General features: G+C 45.2%; 1 protein-coding gene and 1 long non-coding RNA gene across 4 annotated transcripts in view; one reads left to right on the forward strand and one right to left on the reverse strand.

The window, feature by feature from the left end:
* LOC142101365 (uncharacterized) overlaps nt 1-17,373 on the reverse strand; it is a 485,133-nt gene that overhangs the window by 112,896 nt on the left and 354,864 nt on the right. For 2 of the 3 annotated variants that reach the window (XR_012678985.1, XR_012678986.1), the window contains exon 1: nt 9,162-9,331. The exons of the other annotated variant lie outside the window; for it this stretch is intronic. This is a non-coding gene — a long non-coding RNA (uncharacterized LOC142101365). Of the gene's footprint in view, nt 1-9,161; nt 9,332-17,373 lie in introns of those variants that run through there. 3 annotated transcript variants of the gene reach the window in all.
* Nucleotides 14,486-15,819, forward strand: LOC142101733 (beta-1,4-galactosyltransferase galt-1-like). The gene has a single exon (XM_075186123.1). It carries the CDS (start codon nt 14,486-14,488, stop codon nt 15,761-15,763), a length of 1,278 nt encoding a protein of 425 aa, XP_075042224.1. The 3' UTR covers nt 15,764-15,819.

The raw sequence follows: 17,373 nt of genomic DNA on the forward strand, positions 1-17,373 counted from the left end.
CACACCTCGCTCAAAAGTTCTGGTGCCGACGGTGCTTCCAGGGGTCCTCCTTAAAGCCCTATCTCCGATAAGGTCTCAAGAGCTGGCCAAATGGCTAAGGCTCTTTCCAGACACTGGGAATGCTTCGTTGTTCAAATGGAGTTTCCGTGTCGGTTTTAGAATTCCCATAAACGGTTTGGTTAGGGAGGAATTTGCGCTCAGCAAAGTTTTTCCATCACATGTTGGCCGATAAAGTCCGGAAAGAGATCAGCTTAGCTCGCATGGCAGGTCCTTTCCCCACACCACCTATTTCCAAGTTAATCATTTCCTCTCTGTGGGTGGTCCCAAAGAAGGCACCTGGCGAGTTTAGGCTAATACAGCACCTCTCCCACCCGCAGGGCGCTTCGGTTGAGGACACCATTTCAGAGCATAGCTCGGTTACCCATCAATCTTCAAGGAGGCCCTGCAGTTGATTATAGTGTTCAGAAGGGGGGCCCAATTATCTAAAATTGACATTGAGTCAGCTTTTTGCCCCTACCTCCAAATTTGTTTTGCTATATGGGCTTCTGGCTGCCAGACGGTTATTATGTAGACAAGTGCCTCCCCATGGGCTGTTTTGTATCATGTGCTTATTTCGAGAGGTTTATCTCCCTCCTGCACTGGTGTGTACATTCAGGAACGTGACTTTCCAATATCGCCCACTACTTGGCCGATTTCTGATTTGTAGGTCCTGCGAACTCCTACATACCTGCGAACTCCTACATACAGGTATGTGTGGATACATTTTTTTGCGGCACCAGCATTGTTTGTGACACTTGGCATCCCAGTAGCACACGATAAAACAGAGGGCCTGTGCACCTGCTTATCTTTCCTGGGCATTGAAATTGACACAATGGACAGTTGCTGTCGACTGCCCAGGTATAAAATAGCCAAAATGGAAGCTTTGATTAGGCTATAGCTGTGCTCTCTCAAAAGTCCCTTTACACCAAGTACAATCTTTGCTAGGCTCTCTCAATTTTGCCTGCTGAGTCAAACCCATGGGCAGGATATTTTGTCACAAACTGCAATTGGCCACATGTGGGTTCACATGACCCCCCTCACGTCTGCTGTAATCTGATGAGATAAAGGGGGACATTAGAGTCTAGCTGCCCCAGTGGTGTCACGCTGACAGGGCTGCATACGGAAGGATCAGAGTCAATAGGCTTCAGGGCATACTTAAGAGTGCGTAAAGACCTAACTAAAGGTTTCCTTATCTCAAATGCAATTAAGAGTTGGTCTCGTTTGTGCCCGTCAGTAGAGGATGCCAGAAGGCCTAAAGACGAACATATTCTGTGGCAAATAATTTCTGCTAACTACGGATGGATACGAGGAATTATCGTTAGCGTGGCCTTTTCGCTTGCTTTCTTTGGCGCCTTTAGAGTTAGCAAGATGGTCACTCAAACTAAACATCATGTAGGAGCAGTGCTGGCAGCTAGGCACATAATAGCACTTGATAATGGGATTTTCTCAGATTGAAGACAGATCAGAGTGGCCGTGAACATTAGATGCGGAGTACGGCTCATATGGAGAATGACATTTGCCCGATTTGGCTGTGCTCTCAAGTTAAGGGTGTTAGACCACTCAAGGGGGAGCTATGGTTGGTGCATGAAATCTGTCACAAAACGTAAATGTACGGTGGTTAGGAAGGAGAGGCATGGCTTGGGTTGCCTTGCTACTTCTCAGCTGAAGTACATGCCACAGGTCCCCCTGATGTCCTAGTTCTTCACTTAGGGAGGATCTGTACACCATTCACACTAAATTTCTTGTGGTACATTTATAATGTTCAGATGCGATTCCCAGACTTTTGTGGAGGTGCAATATTCCTAGCCATATCATGATGGACTTAGTTAACAATCCCAACTGCTCCTCGTCCAATATAGTTAGGTCCTTTGGGAAGGGGGGGGTAGTGATTCACCACCCATTAATCATGGTGGAGCAGGATCGCCTGTATAGATGGGATGGAGTACACCTATCACAGGAAGGTATTTGGCTTTTCCTAGAGCAGTTTTTAGGGGAGTTGGTATGGTAAGGAAACTTGGTGGCAGGCTGGATGTCCATTAAAGGACTCCATTCGTTGGCAGGAAATCTTTTGGAGTCAATGACCCTTAAGAAGCCACATGGCTCATGGTTCCTTTGTGTGGGGAATCCCTGGACCTGCTTTGTGTGAGCACATCATTGTGAGTCCAGAAGGACTCACAATGTAGTCACGCCGATGCCAGATTTAGCACCGGCCAAATTGTAGGGAGGAGTCCTGGTAACGGTGTTGAGTGCCGGGTGGCCATATACTGATTTTGGTTCGGGTATTCGTTGGTAGCTGACCTGCAAGGGCTTTCACCGCCACCATAAGCATCATAAAAATCAATAAACCTTGGCCTTACACTGAAGCATTGTGTCAGTGTCTTTATTTATTGATAGAATGTGAAGTGTTAGATAGTATACTGTGTGTCATGAAAAGAGATATCAACAGTATGTAATCTATAAACACACAACAGGAAAAACCTTCCTTTTGTTACTAAATTTAGTCACAATTCATGAGCTTTTGAGATCATTAAAAAACAGTGGGGAATATTACTGGGGGACGAGAAATTAAAAGAAATCCTACTAGAAAAACCCAAATGTATTTATAAGAAGGCAGAACCTTAGAAACCAACTGGTCAAAAGCATGGTACCATTAGAAATAGGGACCTAGTTCAACGAGAATAACGAGTTTTATTACTGGAACAGGTGCCATGTCTGTAAGATCAGCAGACAACTTACGACAATTGTCATTAAGAGCTTCAAATTTGATGTTAGAGGACAAGAATATACCATAAAAGAAAAACTTACCTGCGACACCACAGGGGTGATATACCTTTTGGAATGCCCGTGGTAAACAGCATGTTGGGCGGACAATTAGGAAATTACACACAACAGTTTCTTAACATCATAGAAACATCAAAAGGGAGTTTGAAGCACATAGTATCTCGGAACACTATTCTAAAAGCCACACACATAATCCTTTCTCCCTTAGATATATAGGGATCAGCAGTGTAGGTCAAATAGATATCGCAGGAAGAGACACAATGGATTTACAATCTTAAAACTAGAGATGCTCACTGACCTCCGTGTTTTGGTTTTGGATCTGGAATACCTTCGTGTTTTGGTTTTTCCAAAACCGCCCTTGCGTGTTTTGATTTTGGTATTTTTAACAAAATTCTATTTTTTGGGCTAAAATAACATAATTCAGGTATTATTTTGTACCTACATTATTATTAACCTCACTAACACTAATTTACAGTCATTTCCATTCAATTTTGACCATCTCAAAGGTCACAATATGCTTTTCATACACTTTCAGCCAAATACTGCAGCGATTTGGGTGGATGATAAGCGACAGAGCAACTACTCAAACATATGGCAGTTCCTAACACATCTAGAAAACATTGCAACGGGCGCTTTACGTGTTTCTTGGATAAGTGAGGTAATTCTACAGGTAATACATGGCAACAATCGATCGCTCCACCTGTTTCTTGGATAAGTGAGGTAATTCTACAGCTAGTAAATGTCAACGAACGCTGACCCCCCGCCCCCCCGGGATGTGTGCTTTTATCAGACACACACCAATCCAGGGTGCCAGACAACGCACTAAAAAGAGCTATTGAAATCCAAAGTAAAAAGCCAGTTGGGTGTATATTACACCCTACACTTATAGTGAAAGTTACAAAAAAGCAGCCTGCAAAGACTGTATGATAAATCAAAATGACCAAAGCTCCTTTTATCTTTGGGTGTATATTACACACTAAACTTATTAGTGCAAATTACAAAAAATACAGTTTAATCCTTGCTAGGCCCTCCTTAAATAAGCTATCAATGGCCTAAAGGCATCTTAGACCAACAGTGATGTGAAGTGAATTCTACACTGTCAAGATGATGTCGTCATCTTCTTCAGCATCATCCTCACCCTCATCAGTGTGTACGTCATCATCACAGACTATTAATTCATCTACGCTGGAATCCGCCATTAGAGAACAGTCAGTACTTGGATGTATTTGCCGGTAAAGGCCTTCCTCGTGGAAGATGTAGTTCATTTTGATGAACATCATCTTTTCCACATTTCTAGGAAGTAACCTCCTACGTCGATCAATGACAAGGTTCCCGTCTGTGCTGAATACTCTTTCTGAGTACACACTGGAGGGTGGGCAGCTTAGGTATTGCAAAGCAAGTTTGTACATGGGTTTCCAAATGGCTTGTTTTTCCTCCCAGTATGGAAAGGGACTGTCTGACATTTCCATATCAATTAACTCTTGAAAATAATCCTCCACCATCCTTTGCATGTTAATAGTAGGATTGGATGGAGTTATGGCCGAGGTCACACTTTTTTGGGTAAAATCTTTCAAACCAGCCCAGATGTCAAACTATTGTGGTCTGCCACCTGCGTTATCCCTGCTTGTCTAAGGAATGTGCAATTTATTCCGAGCAGCAGCTGCCTGAGAAACTGAAGGAGGAGACATCGTCAAGCCAAGGCCCAGTTCAGCGGACAACTTGCTGACCAATAGCTCCTTGCAACTGTTCAGATCTCGGTCATTTGGAAACATAGAATCGATGTAGGTCTTAAACCTCGGATCAAGCACAGTTGCCAAAACATAGTGATCTGACTTCAAGATTTTAATAACTCTTGGATCATTGCGAAGCGAACTAAGTACTTCATCTACAAGGCCAACATACTTTGCAGAATTGCTTGCTTTCATCTCCTCCTTCAGTTTGTCAAGCTGCTTTTCCAAAAGTCTAATTAAGGGAATGACTTGGCTCAAGCACGCAGAGTCTGAACTCACTTCACATGTCACAACTTCAAATGGTTTCAGCACCTTGCACAGCACAGACAGGATTCTCCACTGTGCAAGACAAATACATTCCCCCTCCTTTCCCAATGTCATGGTTTGTGCAATACGCTTGTATCGCTTTGCGCTATTCCTCCATCCTCTGAAGCATGTACAGGGTGGAATTCCACCTTGTTAACACCTCTTGCTTAAGTTGGTGGCAGGGCAAGTTAAATTGTTCTTGGAGCTGCTGCAATCTCCTACATGCTGTGTCAGAATGCCGGAAATGTCCCGAAATTTTCACAGGCCACCGAAAGAATCTCCTGCACCTCACGGTTATTTTTCAAGAAGCTCTGCACCAATAAGTTTAGTGTGCGAGCAAAACAGGGAATGTGATGGAATTCACCCAGCTGTAATGCTCGCACAATATTGTTGGCTTTATCAGAAATAACATGTCCTGGGGAAAGTCCAAGTGGTATAAGCCATGTATCAATGACATCCGTTAGTTTACGTAACAAATTGTCAGCCGTATGCCTGTTAGTGAAGCCGGTGATACAAAGAGTGGCCTGCCTGTGACAAATGTTATGTAGTGGTGTACATGCTGCTGCTGTTCCTGCTGGTGAAGGCGAATGACCAACCCAGTGGGCTGTCACAGTCATATAGTCTTTGGTTTGGCCACTTCCACTTGTCCACATATCTGTGGTTAAGTCTACAGTGGGTAGAATGGCATTTTTGAGCCCAATTAGTACATTTTTACAAACGTTTTGGTACAGTTGCGGAATAGCTTTTCGTGAAAAATGGTGTCACGATGGAATTTTGTAACGGGGACACAAAACATCAATTAACTGAAAAACCAGCTGCGTTTCTAGTGGATATTGGACACAGATCTAACACCAGCATAGTAGCCATGGCGTCTGTGATCCGCTTGACAACTGGGTGACTGCTGTCATATTTGCTTACTCTAGCAAAAGACTTTCACAGTTAATTGTTGTAAAGTACTAGTGCTCTTCTTCTTGGGCTGCTTATGGGAGGAAGATTCACCCCCAGCAGCAGCAACAGCAGCAGCAGTGGGACTAACGCTCAAACATTCTTCAGAGGAATCAATTATAATGCAGGAGTCATCGAGCCTTACCAAGTTGGCTGCAGGGCTAACTCAGATCGCTACTGAGGATATTGATGAGGACGGTGTTGTGGGTGTAGATTGCAGGCGTCGGGATGTAGGTGAGAGAAGGGTCCTAGCTGATGATGGAGTGTTTGTTGTTATTTTTTGGCCATAACTTTCAGTTTTTTCCAACACCTTGCCATAAACTCTCGTCAAATGACATAACATGGGTGAGGTTCCAAGATGGCTAAGGTCCCTCCCTCGACTGACTGTGGCTTTACATACACTACAAATGGCTATACAACTGTTGTCAGGATTTGGGTACAAATAATTCCACACATAAGTGGCTTTTTTGGTCTTATGCCCAGGCATTACAATGGCCTTCTTCTAGTCACATGCCAAAACTGCTTCCACTGATGCAGGACTTACACAAACAGCCTCATCAACATCCTCATTAGCTACACAAATATCCCCCTCGTCCTCTTCCAATTCCAAAGTGGCATCCTCAATTGGTGCATCACCGGCTACACTCAGAAATGCTGAAAGGGCCCTTCTTTATGGGTACACTATCAGAATGGTCACGATCACACATACCACTCATTAATGGACTCTCCTCAGGGATGGCTGTCATTTCTGATTTTGAGCATACATTTTCTTCTGCCTTATGTTCACACGTAACAGTAGTTGTGCACCATTTTTGGACTCCTAATTACTTGGTCTTTATTGGTCACGAATGACCTTACAAGAAGAAGCTTTAGTAACATTTTTAGATCTCGCACTAATAGAGAAAGGCGAAGGCCTCATTCTTTCTTCGCCACTGCGTGTGTAGAATGGCATGTTGGCAATTTTTTTTTTCAGCTGTTAACTTTACCTCTATTACAGCTCTTTTTCTCTTCCACACGGTAAAAGGTATTTTTTTGTGTGATTTTTTTCCCTGACTTCAAAAGATTATGTACTTTTACATAGGCTTTACCAGATGACGTAGAGGGAAGACTACCATCAGGACTGGTGGCAGCAGCTGGTTGCTGCTTCTGCTCATACGTGTACTGCTGTGAATCCATTTTAATGATACCCCAAACACTTTGTAGTGCAAATTCAGAAATATATAGTGCTGCTATATTAGAATTTCAGCAGTTGTTGTCAGGAAGCCTTTACTGCACTATAAGGTACTATTAGTTACCAACTGATCTCTGCGCTTTCTTTGAGAGACTAACGTTTATTTGAACTCAGCTTTTCATTCCTTTCACTGGTCAGAGATAGAGTATCCACAGGAACAAATGCAAGTCAGCAGAATGCACAACACATAGGACGCTATAACCGGCAGGGACGCTAAGCCCTCTCTGCCTTGAATACAAGTGTTGCCCAATCAGAGAGCAGGCAACCAGGGGGCCTAATCAGCCACATTTCAAGCTGGTTAATTAATTACACCCATTGCGCACGCGCCCAGCTGCCTACACTTGCCAGGTCGCCGCACCGATTATGTTAGCATCCCATCCGCTGCCATGGTGATGGACGAGACGAAGAGACCGGAAGTGACCGACAAGGGAGGTAATGAGCCGCTACGGCTCGTAACATCTGGTTACAGTTTGCCATATCATTTGCTTCTCTGTTTACATTTATCTATGTTTGTTTTGCAGTTCTGGCGAGAATACAGTGTCACTTATGTTAATAAATGCTTTTGTTGTATACGTCTACTATGAACGGCTATACCTTTTAAATGTGAAATCACATTTGTTCTACCATTGAGGGGCACCAGTGGGGGTCCAGCCACACATATGATATTTATGGTTTCCTTTTGCACCCTGGGTTTTTCAGCACCATCAGAACCGTATATTAATGTGACCGGTCACCGCGCACAGCACCAACATCTTACCAATATTTCATGCACAGCTCCGTCAACTAGTGCCAAGTTTCCTAGAGCCCCGACACCTGCCTACCAGTATGCCGTGCGCAGAGCCCCGACACCTGCTTACCAGTATGCCGTGCGCAGAGCCCCGACACCTGCCTACCAGTATGCCGCGCAGAGCCCCGACACCTGCCTACCAGTATGCCGCGCAGAGCCCCGACACCTGCCTACCAGTATGCCGTGCGCAGAGCCCCGATAACCTGCCTACCAGTATGCCGCGCAGAGCCCCGATAACCTGCCTACCAGTATGCCGCGCAGAGCCCCGATAACCTGCCTACCAGTATGCTGCGCAGAGCACCGCCACCTGCCTACCAGTATGCCGTGCGCAGAACCCCGATAACCTGCCTACCAGTATGCCGCACAGAGCCCCGATAACCTGCCTACCAGTATGCCGCACAGAGCCCCGATAACCTGCCTACCAGTATGCCGCACAGAGCCCCGACACCTGCCTACCAGAATGCCGCGCAGAGCCCCGCCACCTGCCTACCAGTATGCCGCGCAGAGCCCCGCCACCTGCCTACCAGTATGCCGTGCGCAGAGCCCCGATAACCTGCCTACCAGTATGCCGCACAGAGCCCCGACACCTGCCTACCAGTATGCCGCGCAGAGCCCCGACACCTGCCTACCAGTATGCCGAGCAGAGCCCCGACACCTGCCTACCAGTATGCCGTGCGCAGAGCCCCGACACCTGCCTACCAGTATGCCGAGCAGAGCCCCGCCACCTGCCTACCAGTATGCCGAGCAGAGCCCCGACACCTGCCTACCAGTATGCCGAGCAGAGCCCCGACACCTGCCTACCAGTATGCCGAGCAGAGCCCCGACACCTGCCTACCAGTATACTGTGTAGGGCTCCATCATATAATGACCATGCAAAACCACACAGGCTCATGATGAATGTCACTGACATTTTTCTCTCTCTCTCTCTCTCTCTCTCTCTCTCTCTCTCTCTCTCTCTATATATATATCTATATCTATATCTATATCTATATATATATACACATACACACACACACACCGCTATATACACCTAGGCTTAGGATCTACCTATATAACTAGGCTAAGTATATGAGAATTCTTCTGCAGAGAACACCCTCCCCCACAATTGTCCCCTATCGATTACATATCAATACCTCAGTTTATACTGCACAGCGATACTTCCACCGGTCACCATATACTGCACATAGGTACCCCCGCTGCCCACCTATGACGTTTACTGTTTCAGTATCAGAGCCCTGTAACCAGCCCTAATGGAAGAATTGTGCATATATGTTCATGTAAACTGCAGGTGCACAGATGAATAATCACAAAGCTCATGCATGTTGCATGCACCAATGATTACCTCTATAGACAGAGCCATTCCTTATAGATTGAGGATTCTTTGTTGGCATAAGTGCTCCTGTGACCCAGCCATAACAGCTGCACACATCCATTGCAATAAGTAAACAAAACCATAAAGCTTGTGGCTTTAGCTACATAACTGAACACTACAGCAGATACTTGAGAGAGATATGAAATATCAGTTAACTAGTCTTAAAATACAAAGTTGACACAGTATCACGGGCAGGTGATACTTGTATAAATACATATACACTGTGTATAGGCAAACACTGCCACCTTGAGGTCAGTCACAGGAGTAACACCCCAAACAAATAAACAAGAATGGCCACAGTGCCAATTTATCAGACGTTCTGAATAAAACCAGTCACTAATCTGATTAGGGGCATTGTCAGTGCTATCAGTATGTAGTGCTGTCAGCTCATCCATTTATTAACAGACACAGGTGAGATGTACATGAGGGAATTGTCTCACCTGGTTTGCAGACACAGAACCTGTGTAAATCATGTGTTTCTTATTGCATGGACTAATTGACAGCCTGGGGGGAGGTTTGCTTTACACTATTCATACCCTGATCTTATTTATATATTTACATCCTGCGCTGCAGTGGAAGCAAAACCTGGTGAGTTACATGTCACCTCCACATCAAATATTGTTGTTTGCATTAGAAATCAGGTATAAAATGTTCTGCCTGCAGAGTTTTCTTTTGTCCCCCCCCCCCTAAAGCAATAACAACTGATAACAGAAAGTAACAGCTTACTGTGAGGGAAACAATAAGGTAACATATTAATTCCTTTCATGAGCTAAAACTTTAACATATACTATATTAAGGAGGCATTTCTGTTTAAATTAATTGGAGAACACCTATTAATATATATTAAAAAAACAAAAAGGAAAAAGTTGGTTCCCACAGAAGGAATGTAATACCAGACCACTAGAAAAGGACACGGACTTTCTAAAAATCCCCATGCCTTTGTTACAAAGATAACTGGAGTCATTAGTTATGTTGCAATTCCAAAATGTTGCACCTCAGTCCCAAAGATGAACTGTGGCCCTTTATCAGTAAACCCCGCCCCCTTTTTCACCCTGAGGTACATTATATTTACACCCTACATTAAAGGTCTTACCCTCTGCTAAGCACCATAATTGAACTTTGGCCCCCGCACACACACTATAATTGGTTACATTTTACTATATATTAACCATCACAACGTAAGACTAATAAATACAGTAAACTCACATCTTAGTAGAGATCAAGTTGCCAGAAATGTCCTCCTTCCAATGTGTAAATAACCTGTAGTATCACTCACTAGTTCCCCTGACCTGACATCCTTCCCCAGCTGTGTATGCTGATGGGATTGTCCCACATGATCACAGTGATTCCACAGGTGCCAAGCAGATTCAGTCTATAGGAACAATCTATTGTGTCCTCATTGCAGGAGCCATTTTATTGGAGCCAATCTATTGCTATTGTGTCTGTGTCATTTAGAAACATTACAAGATGTTCACTGGTTTTAAAATGAAACATCTTAGGTCACTAAATTGTATTTTATTGTTAAAACTTAAAAGCTGCTTAGTAAATCCCAAAATCATGAAAATGTGTCAATGCACATCATGCAAATATTTCCACTGATCTACGTAAGGTGAGAGAAAGGCATTAATCCGTGATCAACTTTCTGGTCTCTTCAGGTTATATTGCAGAGGTGCGATGTTGCGGTGATACAAATCTTCGTCTTCCTCTTATGCTCTTCCTTTCCATGCACTGCACTGTATTTGTAAGTTCACATTTTACAGAATTTATAGTCTAAAGAGGCAATGCCAATCAGATTGTTCTGCTGTGTGATGTGGTTGGGGTATGAGTGAGACAACATAAGGACAAATTCTGTCTTGGGAAATTTTATAGTTAAACGTGGAAAGGAGACAAATACTTTAAAACGCAGTTTTGAAAGTTTCACTGATCTCTGCTTAGAATCTCTCGTCATCATACAGACGACTGAGTCACAGGGTCACACAAGTTGCAGAAAGATGCTTTTTCCTGTGTCTCCTTGTATAATATATTTCACTTACAGAGCAAGTCAGTATTGGCCACCGTTATATATAAAGGGCTGTGTATTATTAAGCTGAATGATCTACCTGATAAGCTGCCTATAATTCTCTTTCACCCTGTTGTGGTAGATGTCATGTTAGGAGGGAGGTGTGAGTGGGAATGACAGGCTGGCCTGTGAGCCCTGTTTGATGTGGTGAATTCATACACAGAGGCAGGACCAGTGATGTTACAGCATCTTAACTGACATGCTCTGATTGGACATTCCAGCTTGGCAGGTAGATCAGCACCACTCTATGGGTTACTGTCCCATAGTCACCCATTATACTTCACCCATGAAGTCACCCATTATACTGGGTGACTTCAACATCCCTATCGACCTCCCCTCCGACCCTGCCTCCATTAAACTTCTCGCCCTCTCTTCCTCCCTTGGCCTCACTCAGTGGACCTCCTCCCCCACCCACTGCCTTGGTCACTCCCTTGACCTTGTCTTTTCTCACCTATGTGATCTCTCTGACTTCTCCAACTCTCCCTTTCCACTCTCCGATCACCATCTACTCTCCTTCAATCTGTCCTTTTCCCCTGCTTACCCTCCCCCTAAAACTACCCTCACTAGGCGTAATCTTGCTGCTGTTGACCCTACTTCCTTTTCCTCCTCTCTAGAAACTCTTCTAGCCCCTCTTCCCTCCCTGATCTGTCCTGACCAAGCCGCCTCTCTCTATAACCACTCTCTCACCACGGCCCTGGACACGATCGCCCCTGCCTCTTCAGTCCGTCGCCGCCGCCTAATTCCCCAACCCTGGCACTCCAATTTCACCCGCTTCCTTCAGAAGTGCACCCGTGCTGCTGAACGCCTCTGGAGGAAATCTCGCTCCCTGGCTGACTTCCTTCACTTCAAATTCATCCTCTCCTCCTACTGCTCCGCCATCTCCCTTGCCAAACAATCCTTCTTTAAGTCCCTCATTTCTTCCCAGTCCTCTAACCCCCGCCGCCTCTTTGCCACATTCTCCTCTCTCCTCACCCCTCCCCCTCCTCCTATCCCACCCTCCCTGTCTGCTACTGATTTTGCCTCCTTTTTCTCCTCCAAAATTGAGGCCATCCGCCTTAATATCTCCTCCTCCCTTTCCTCTCTTGCCCCCCTCTCCGCTCCTCCCTCCCCCCGCTTCCCTCCCTGGTGCTCCTTCCGCCCCACTACGGGTGAAGAAGTACACTCCCTCATTCTTTCCTCTCCCCCTTCTACCTGCCAACTCGATCCCATCCCATCTCACCTTCTTCGCTCCCTCTCCCCCACTGTCTGCAACTACTTAGCCCACCTCTTCAACCTGTCTCTCTCCACTGGCACTGTCCCCTCCTCCTTCAAACATGCCCTTATCTCTCCTATTCTCAAAAAAACAAATCTTGACCCCACCTCACTCGCCAACTACCGCCCCATTTCTCTTCTCCCCTACGCCTCCAAACTTCTCGAGCGAATTGTTTGCAGTCGCCTCTCCCGTCACCTCTCTGACTATTCCCTCCTTGACCCCCTCCAATCTGGTTTCCGCCCCCTCCACTCTACTGAAACCGCCCTGACCACTGTAACTAATGATCTCCTCTCTGCTAAATCCAGGGGTCACTTCTCCCTGCTCATCCTCCTTGACCTATCTGCAGCCTTTGACACTGTAGACCACCCCCTCCTCTTGCACACCCTTCACTCTCTCGGCCTCTCTGGTTCTGTCCTTACATGGTTCACCTCATACCTCGCCAACCGTTCTTTTTCTGTATCCACTTCCGGCTCATCCCCCCCCCCTCTGCCCTCCCAATTGGAGTCCCTCAGGGCTCTGTTCTTGGCCCTCTACTCTTCTCACTTTACACTTCCTCCCTCGGTGCTCTCATCGCCTCATTCGGCCTTCAGTATCACCTATATGCCGAAGATATCCAACTTTACATCTCTTCTTCTGATCTCCCCCCCCCCCCCTCCTCTCTCGTGTATCTGACTGCCTCTCTGCCATCTCTTCTTGGATGTCCTCACGCTTTCTTAAAATTAACATCGCTAAAACCGAACTCATTGTTTTCCCTCCATCTAAATCCTCATCCCATCTGGATCTCTCCATAACTGTTAATAACTCCACCATCTCCTCTGTTCCCCAACTCCGCTGCCTGGGCGTCACCCTCGACTCCTCGCTCTCTTTTGCCCCCCACATTCAATCCCTTGCCCAATCCTGTCGCTTCCAACTTCGCAATATCGCCCGCATCCGGCCCTTCCTTTCTCATGAAGCAACCAAAACCATTATCCATGCTCTTATCATCTCCAGGCTGGACTACTGCAACCTTCTCCTCACCGGCCTCCCCCGCTCTCGCCTCCCTCCGTTCTATACTCAATGCAGCTGCGAGGCTCATCTTCCTTTCTCGCCGCTCCTCTTCTGCCTCACCTCTCTGCCTTGCCCTTCACTGGCTCCCCTTCCCCTACCGTATCCTTTTCAAACTTCTTACCCTCACCTACAAGGCCCTCTCTCACTCTACTGCCCCCTATATCTCCAACCTTCTCTTCATCCACACTCCCGCCCGGTCCCTGCGTTCGGCCAATGACCGTCGCCTCTCGTCCACTCTGATCACCTCATCCCACTCTAGAATTCAAGACTTCTCCCGAGCTGCCCCCCTCCACTGGAATGACCTCCCACGCTCCATCCGTTTGTCCCCTAACTTGTGCTCCTTCAAACGGGCACTCAAAACTCATCTCTTCCTTAAAGCCTACCAGCCTTCCACCTAACCCTCTCTCCATGCTCGCTCCCATCCCCTTGCTCCTCCTCTGTTGGGGTGCACGCTTGCTCCCCTCCTCTGACTCCCTTTGTGCTGGCTGTCTGTTTCCCCTCCCTTTAGGATGTAAGCTCTTATGAGCAGGGCCCTTCTCCCTCCTGTCTCCCTACCTTCTCTTCTGCTCCTACTCCATTACATCTGCTTTGCCTGGAGCCTCTGAAGTTTTGGTACTAGTTGTTTATTGTTCTGTACTGTTATTCCCTGTACTGTCCATTGTTTGTACTGTGTTCGGCGCTAAGGAAACCTTGTGGCGCCTTATAAATAAATAATAATAATAATAATAATAATACTGTCATTGGCAGGTACTGCTATTAACAACATGTAGCACCACCTAGTGGCTGAACATAATATTGGAGTAGAAAGCTGGGGGATGAATAGTTGTCTGTTCTAAACATTTATCCTTGTTCCTTATCATGTGTTTTCTCGTTTTTCTCCTAGTTGCTCCATTTTCTGATACAATGGTAAAATTCTCAAGGAAAATCCTAGTACGGATGTCATCATTATTACTGGCTGTCTCCTTTCTACTGGGATTTTTATATAACAAACCTTTGAGGACTCAGTTTCCTGAATGGAGATCACCATGTGCCTGTTGTGGTAGTAGACTAACCACCGATACTATTACACCACTGGGAGATAACCGGACATTTATTATATCCCCGTATTTCGACAACAGAGTACACAATAAAAGTGCAGTTCGTATTCTCAGCATTATTCATCATGAAGAGGTGAAGCAACTATACTGTTGGTTTTGTTGCACCGTGAACAACTCTGTGGAGGTTTCCAAGGCTGAGATAGACATACACACTGATCGGTTCGGCTTCCCCTACGGCACAACGGACCTGGTGTGTATGGAGCCACCAGACTGCCACGCCAAGTACCTATCTGTTCATACGTCTCCTTCAGGAAACATGATACAATTACCTCTGTTCCAGATACAAAATCAGGACGTGAAACCGTTTTCTGCCAACTTCACCGTCTGCATTTCCACCATGTATCGGAATTACAATAACGTCTTACAATTCATACAGACCATGGAGATGTACCAGATATTGGGGGTCCAACGGGTCATGATCTACCTTAATGACTGCAGCTCACAGGTGGAAAAAGTGATGCAGTACTACATTGCAGAGGGTGTTTTAGAGGTCATACCATGGCCAATTCAGCGGTATCTTAGACCTGCTCGATCATGGCGCTATTCTAAGGACGCTAAGGATATTGGGTATTATGGTCAAATGACAACACTCAATGACTGCATCTATCGGAATATGTACAGGACTAAGTTTGTGCTACTGAATGATATTGACGAAATAATTCTGCCATTAAAACACCAGACGTGGGACAGCATGGTGGAAAGTCTTCAACAACAGAACCCAGGAGTGGGGATTTTTCTGATTGAAAATCACATTTTCTCTCAAACCGTAGCCACTGATGGAAACTTTTCCAACATTTCATCCTGGAAGAGTTTGTCAGGATTCAATATCCTGCAGTATGTTCACCGTGAACCAAACAGAGCGAATTATTTCAATCCTCGGAAAATGATTGTGGATCCTAGAAAGGTAATTCAAACGTCTGTACACGAAGTTTTAGAACATATTGGGGGTTCTATGAAAGTCTCAGTGAAGACCGCCCTGGTGTACCACTGCAGAAGACGTCTGCAAAAGAAGTTACCTAAGACATCTTTGATTGAAGATAAAACTATCTGGAGATATAATGCTTCATTGATTCGAAACGTTAACAAGGTACTAAGCCAAATAGATTTACAGTCATAATAACCCAAGAAAATGGTCATTAGAGTTTCTGCCACTATAGTCAAAGACTTGGCATTTCTACCCCTTTCTATCAGGGGGAAAACATCACTCTGACTTCACGTATTAAATCTTCAGGTTTTCTATGAGGGTAAAAATAAACCTCTGATTTTGTAGAGAAGATCCTCAGATTTGTGTATATATTAATAATATAACTTTGTATGTGTTTGAATGTTACAATCAGTATGTTGATTAAACAAATTATAAAAAAAATGCTGTAGTATTGAGAAACCCAAGTATTAAAACAGCAATCTTGTGTAGATGTTTTTTTTTTATATCTTTTAAGTATGCATAAAATTGCCCTTAGCTGCCCTCTTACAGATCATTATCTCCTTTACAATACCTCTCTGGAGGCCAGAGGCAGGCCTAGACATTTTCTTAGGGGAGGGGGGCATTTAGCATACCCCCCTCCTTCATTTTGATTGGACCGGTCAGCTGAGAAAGGCAGAAGATACTACACTGCCGCTCCGATTGTGTTTAAACCATGGTCAGAGCGACCTGGGCAGGATCCTCTGACTGCCTCTCTGCCGTCAGGCAGATATACATACGTAGTGGGCACTAAGGGGGGGGGAGCAATTGGTCACCCTCCTGCAGGGCCGGACTGAGGCTAAAAATCAGCCCTAGCATTTAAAACACACGGGCCCACCTGCTGTCGGCTCCATGCACAATATTGTTGCACGCTGAAGTGGCGTTGCTGGTGCAGTCCAACATGAAGCCTCAGCACAAGCTTGTGTATCACACTCCCAATGTATAGGAATACTTCTAAATATAAATATTTGGAAACATTCTCCAGCATTCAAATTTAGATTGATTGCGCTGTTGTCTTTTACCTGTTCTTGCTTTTCTCTCTTGCTGCTTTGTTGTCTTCTCACTGGCTTTTGGAAATTTGGAGTCCTGTATTGAAAATGCAAAAATTTTATTATCATCATCACCATCACCATTTATTTATATAGCGCCACTAATTCCACAGCGCTGTACAGATAACTCACTCACATCAGTCCCTGCCCCATTGGGGCTTACAGTCTAAATTCCATAACACACACGCAAACACACACACACACACACACACACACACACACAGACTAGGGTCAATTTTGCTAGCAGCCAATTAACCTACCAGTATGTTTTTGGAGTGTGGGAGGAAACCCACGCAAACACAGATAAGGCCATGGTCCATTGAACTCAAGGCAGAAGTGTTAACCACTATGCCACCGTGCTGCCCCATAATTATATAACAAAATGTTAACAAACCCAGAATGATTAGGCTCTTAAATAAAAAAAAAACACTCCATTATGGCCAGATAACACTACCCCATTGTACAGGCATATTTAAGTAATATCTGCACATTTGTGGTCAATAAAATATTAACCTCCACCAGCCCCATCTCACTGGTATTTAATATTCTAGTGATAGTTGAGACCAGAGAGCAACCATTTAACTGCCACACAAAAAAAGATATCATGCCCCCAAAGCTGCTCTATTTTTTAAATACCACACAAGACATTTCATTAACCCTGTAAACATTTTCAGCCCCTAGACCCCCCCCCCCACCTCTGCAGACATTTTCAGCCCC

Source organism: Mixophyes fleayi, chromosome 9, assembly GCF_038048845.1.
Source record: "Mixophyes fleayi isolate aMixFle1 chromosome 9, aMixFle1.hap1, whole genome shotgun sequence".
In the NCBI taxonomy this organism is placed as follows: Eukaryota; Metazoa; Chordata; class Amphibia; order Anura; family Limnodynastidae; genus Mixophyes; species Mixophyes fleayi.

Excerpts from the sequence above, each read along its gene's own strand:
- LOC142101733 (XM_075186123.1), top strand. The coding sequence starts at position 14,486 with ATGTCATCATTATTACTGGCTGTCTCCTTTCTACTGGGATTTTTATAT.